At 37.5% G+C, this 5,106-nt stretch overlaps 1 protein-coding gene across 16 annotated transcripts in view; it reads left to right on the forward strand.

Moving 5' to 3' along the window:
- Positions 1-2,700, forward strand: part of BAZ2B (bromodomain adjacent to zinc finger domain 2B) — a 153,136-nt gene extending 150,436 nt beyond the window's left edge. For all 16 annotated transcript variants that reach the window (XM_074911482.1, XM_074911486.1, XM_074911483.1 and 13 more), the window contains one exon: positions 1,213-2,700. In XM_074911482.1, coding sequence (XP_074767583.1) covers positions 1,213-1,366 — 154 coding nt within the window. In that variant the 3' untranslated portion in view covers positions 1,367-2,700. The remainder of the gene's footprint in view (positions 1-1,212) is intronic.
- Positions 2,701-5,106: the final 2,406 nt, after the last annotated feature.

A 5,106-nucleotide genomic window follows, 5' to 3' on the forward strand; every position in this document is an offset into this window, starting at 1 on the left:
AGCATTTAAATACAGTACATTTAAAAAAAAATAGTCAAATTATTTTGATCTGCCTGTTCTGGCACCTCTGTGATTATTTCTACAGTTAAAATAAAAATGCTTAACTGTATACTTTTGTCTTTGCCATATCTAAGTGAAGTAACATGTCAGGTGGGAGAACGTGTGGAACTGGCTGAAAAACAATAAAACCACTGGGTCAAATGCACAGAATCAATCAACAGGAGAAACTTTTTTTCCTCGTCTCTTCTCAATGAGACATCTTAGTGTTGTGACATGTGAGCAAGCATCAGCTGTGTGGGCTTTAAGCTAATGGAGTCCCTGTAGTGTTGTAGCTGTGGAGTGGTGCCCCCATTGTGGGAAGCCAGGTAACATTCCATTAATGGTGGGTAATCATTTTGTAGTCCTGGAATTAGACTGCACAACTTCTTAAAAAAGAAAAAGGCACTATATGCTTCTGTTCCCCTTCCCTCCCTGTTCTGTCCCTGTGCTCTAATGACTCCCCACCACCATAAAGATCGACCCTCCTCAGCATCTGTCAGCTCCACACAGAGCAGGTTTCCTAGGATAACATAAGGGGCTTTTTAACCTCTTCAGGCTTTCTCTCCCTTGAATCTGAGATTTAAATGCTCCACACTGCTCACTCATATTGGTAGACTTGTAACTTTTACTCTCTCTTTAATAATTCCTGTGAATGCTGGAACTCTATTTGTGCCGTGTATGTTCAGGATAAGAAGAACAAAGAATGTTAGAGATTGATCCAGGCAGTGGCTTTTTTTGTACTGGATTGTCCTCTTTTAGGTAAATGCAGCTGTACTCAGCATTACTTTGAAAGGACTTGAGCCCAAGAGTAGATGAATAAATGGAAAATAGCCACAGCATTTTAACTAGAAAGCTGTTGAAGGGGGAAGTTGATTTTTAAACTGTTTGTTTTCCAGTACAGGCTTGAAATTCTACCTGACAGAGTTTGTGAGGAAAATAGCAAATAAAATGATGGGACAGTACTTCCCTCCACTGATGTTAATTTGCTTGTTAATATTTAAATTGGAACTAAAAAATGAAAAGTATAATTAACATGTAAAGCCTTCATTGAATATTCTGTGGCTGGTTGTAAATTCCCTGATGTGTTAGGGTAGTTCTTTCTCATGTAGTTGAAGTGTTTTTCCCCTGTGATTCTCCATGTTGCAAAAATCATTCACCTTTTTCTTCTTTCAGGTACCCTAATCTTGAAGCATTTTCGCTAGATGTCAGGCTTGTTTTTGACAACTGTGAAACCTTTAATGAAGATGATTCTGACATAGGCAGGGCTGGCCACAACATGAGGAAGTATTTTGAAAAAAAATGGACAGAGATTTTCAAAGTGAGCTGAAGTTACCAGAACACTTTTTTCTTTGTTTGTTTGTTTGTTTGTTCGTTTGTTTTTTTCCATTAAATGAGGACTGATAAGACCAGCAATGTGAACTGTATTTACATGAAAGTGCAAGGCACATGCATAACTAATGACTGTTTGTTTTTTCCTTTAAAACATCACAGAGTTGTGATACTAGTTCTAAAGGCTTCACTCCTACAGCAACCATGGCCCCTCGGTTACTGGTTTGTGTGTTTTAACAAACTAATTTAGGTAGAACAGGGAAGCACACCCAAAGAATTTCAAAGAAAGGGGTGTTATAGTGCAATAGCAATTTAAAATATATCAAAACGCACTGAATATTCAACCACCAGAGCTCTACTTGGGGAAATGGTTCTCTTTTCCCTTTCAATAAATATCTATTTTTCATTTTTTTTTACTTTGTAGTTTATTTTTTAGTGAATGTATTTAATTTTATGAATTATTTATGATTATACAGCATTCAGAATCTTCGTTTTCTGTGAAAAGGAAGAATTAGAAAATTGCTTTAAATCTTGAAAATACAACAAGGAATGTTTTAAAATATAAAACAAAGCCAAGTAAAACTGTTTACACTGATGTGCTGTAAAAGCACTAAAATTTAAACTTTACTGTAGAATTACAAGTACATTTATATATATGTTGCTGCATCACTTGTGTAGTTAAATTGTATTTCAAGACAGTGAAGAAAAATTGAGACATGTATATACTGTTCATTATTGTTTATATTAAGTCTTGTTTTAAATATGTATGATGTGTACATATTGTTTGCAGACATTATTGTTTATGCCTTAGGAGGACGGTAGCATTTTATTTTAGTCTTAAGGTAATTATAGCTATATGGCTTGTACAGTAATTATCCTCTACCAACACTGTGGAGTCTCCTTAATCTTGGTAGTGCCTGCCTTTAAAACAGGGTGTAGGGGATATTAGTTTTCCATTTTTCTATTTTGTTATATAATTTCAAGCCACCACGGCCTCAAATTCAAGTATAATCATTTGTATCCACGTGGAATAAAATTGTGACAATTTCCTACGCACACAGTATTTTTTCATAGAAACATTTCCCTCCATTTGCCTTGCCACAGAAATAACAAAAAAGACATTTGTAACCACTGTGTTTTATCTACTGTGTGTTGTGGTGGCCTGTTGGGGCAGATAGATCAGAATTTTTTTTGTACTAATGTAAGAGTACTTGAAGTTTTATTTAAAAGAAATGTTGTGGAAAGGTAGCATTCTTTTTCTTTTCCTTTTTTAGGAGTGTTATTTTTCACTAGTATGTGTGGCACGGATACAATAAAAGACTGTTTTGCAAACCAGATTTTCTTGGCGATTTTAATACTTCAGATCCTGTGTATACAGGAATTTTTTTAATAATGTCTTGAGAGTCCTGCATTTAACATTCAGTTCTTCTCATGCTGCATCCAACTCTCCTGGCCTTTTAACGGTGATTCAGAAGAAGCAAGTGCAGCTGAATGAGCGTAAATCACGTCAGCTCAGGCCTCCAGGTGTAACGTTGGGCTGCCAGGTGCTGGACCTGTTGCTGCCAGCCCTGTTCACTGTGTGAATGCACATGAGAATGTCTATACATGCCACATGTAATGTTTCTTAAAACCACTGTTCATGGAAGGTTTTGTCCTTTTTTTTTTGGTCTGTAGAAAAGCATGAGTCGTAATTCTTGCTCTGACTGAAGAAAATGGAGGAATTACAAATGAATGCTGTGGAACCCCGATACCTGTAGCTCCCTCATCAAGTAATGTTTTTGGGTTTTTGTGAGGGACAGGTGTTGTTTTTTGATTTTCAGCGAAGCCTGCCATGTTTAATCTTAGAGCCTTGTTTTATATACTCCCTTGTGATTCTTGTCTCTGCTGAGGAAGAACAGTCAGTGCCTGGTTTTTAATAAAATTTTTGTTAACATTGCCCTTCCCAGAACATCTTGTCGAACAATACTTCGCTTTTCTAAAGTCCTCTTGCAAATAATTCATGTTACCTAGAATAAAAAAATCAGGCCGTCTTGCATTCTAACATTAGCTCCACCACTGAGTGCTTCACACCTTTCCTTTTCATCACCTTTGTGAAGACTTCAATAAAAAGGTTTGCTGACGTGTTCCAGAGATTTGAAGATTAATCAGTGTTTTGAACATATGTTGGTAGGCTTATACGAGTGTTTAAGTGTGCTTAGATTATTGGGAAAACTACTTACTTGATGCAAACCAATTTTTTTTCCCCAGGTTCTGTACTGGCTAATGTTTTACCTGCCATACTACATCTAGTATTAGTTTTCTAAGAATTCAGAACAACATTACCAGCTACACTACATCATAGTTGCGTTTTCTGCTTGTACCCTCATTCGGCTGAACAGCTGGGAAGGTTGAGGCAGTAACAGCTACTGCAGCAGTGACAGCGAGACAGCATCACCTCTCCTGACATTACCAGTGTATTGCTTTGCTCACTAGCAGCCAGCGTCTTCATTACTATTTCGGTAAAATTAAGCTTACAGCAATTATTATACTTGAATGGCAAGCTTGAATCATACACATGCCATCATGTATCTCCACAGAAAAGAGCAGGGATTTAACCACTAGAAAAATGTGCATAACTTTTCTTCCTTGCTAACTTCCTCTCCTGTTGATGTTTCTGTCTGTTTTCTTTAAGTGTTCCAGTATGCTCTCTTCCTTTCTAGTGAAGTATGCTGGTCTTAGTTTAGAGAATTTACTGATGAGCTTTCAGACTCTTTATTTTAATGGTGCTCGGCAGGTGTTTTGGTTGTGAGTGGGTTCTCTTTTGTCACATGGCATCTCTTTGAAAAAAATTGGATGATATAAAAGCAGCTGAAAACCAGAAGTTGAAGCTGTCTTGAACAAAATATCTTTAAAAAGAGGTCTAAAGCTTTTTCTTTAATATTTCTGTATCATTTCTATATTTTTCTAATGACAATTAGAAGGGTAGAGGTGCTCTGTTAGCTGAATGGGCACAGACATCTGAGGAACAGTCGTTTCCTGTAATATGCTGAATGGGTGTCCTAGGGCATTTTGTTTATTAAACTTGTATCATTCCTCCTCTTAGATTTCCCAAAACATGCCTGCAAACTGAGGGCTCAAGACTGAAATCAGGAACACCACAATCATGCTGTTTGATTATGATTATGTAACTCTTTTTGAACTAGCTTGAGCTGTAGAACTTCAAAGTTAACCCAAAATTTTTATAGCTGGTATGTATATTGAGAAAAAATGTTACCTTTTACTACTTTTTAAAATTTCTTTTGCTTGTATTGTTCAAATTAACCCTCATTGCTAGAACTGTTAGCTAAATTTCTGGTTATGTTACTGATTCATAATGTATTTTAGCGAGTAATTTCAAGTTTCCCATCCGTAAAACGTTACGGAAAGGTCTTTTAAGTGTATTGGTGTGGTGTTCACAGTCCACGCCATTTTAGGTGTGCAGTATTCACAATCGACTCTCTACCCTGCTCTTTGGTAAGGGAGTCTCTAACAGTTGGTAGCAGGTTAAGGCTATGAGGTGTTTTATTTAGCAATGTACAATCTTACAGCTTGCTGAATCAGTGCAGCACCTGGGGGAGGCTAACAGCCACCGCCTGGGGTTCAGGATTCCTGGGCAGGTACCAGCCCGCGGTCAGGCAGAGGCGGGGAGGCAGCTGCAGATCGCACAGACAGACACGAAGGCAGAGCCCTGACAGAAAAGGGAGAGTGACTCCGGGAAAA

This window comes from Athene noctua, chromosome 7, assembly GCF_965140245.1.
Source record: "Athene noctua chromosome 7, bAthNoc1.hap1.1, whole genome shotgun sequence".
NCBI lineage: Eukaryota > Metazoa > Chordata > Aves > Strigiformes > Strigidae > Athene > Athene noctua.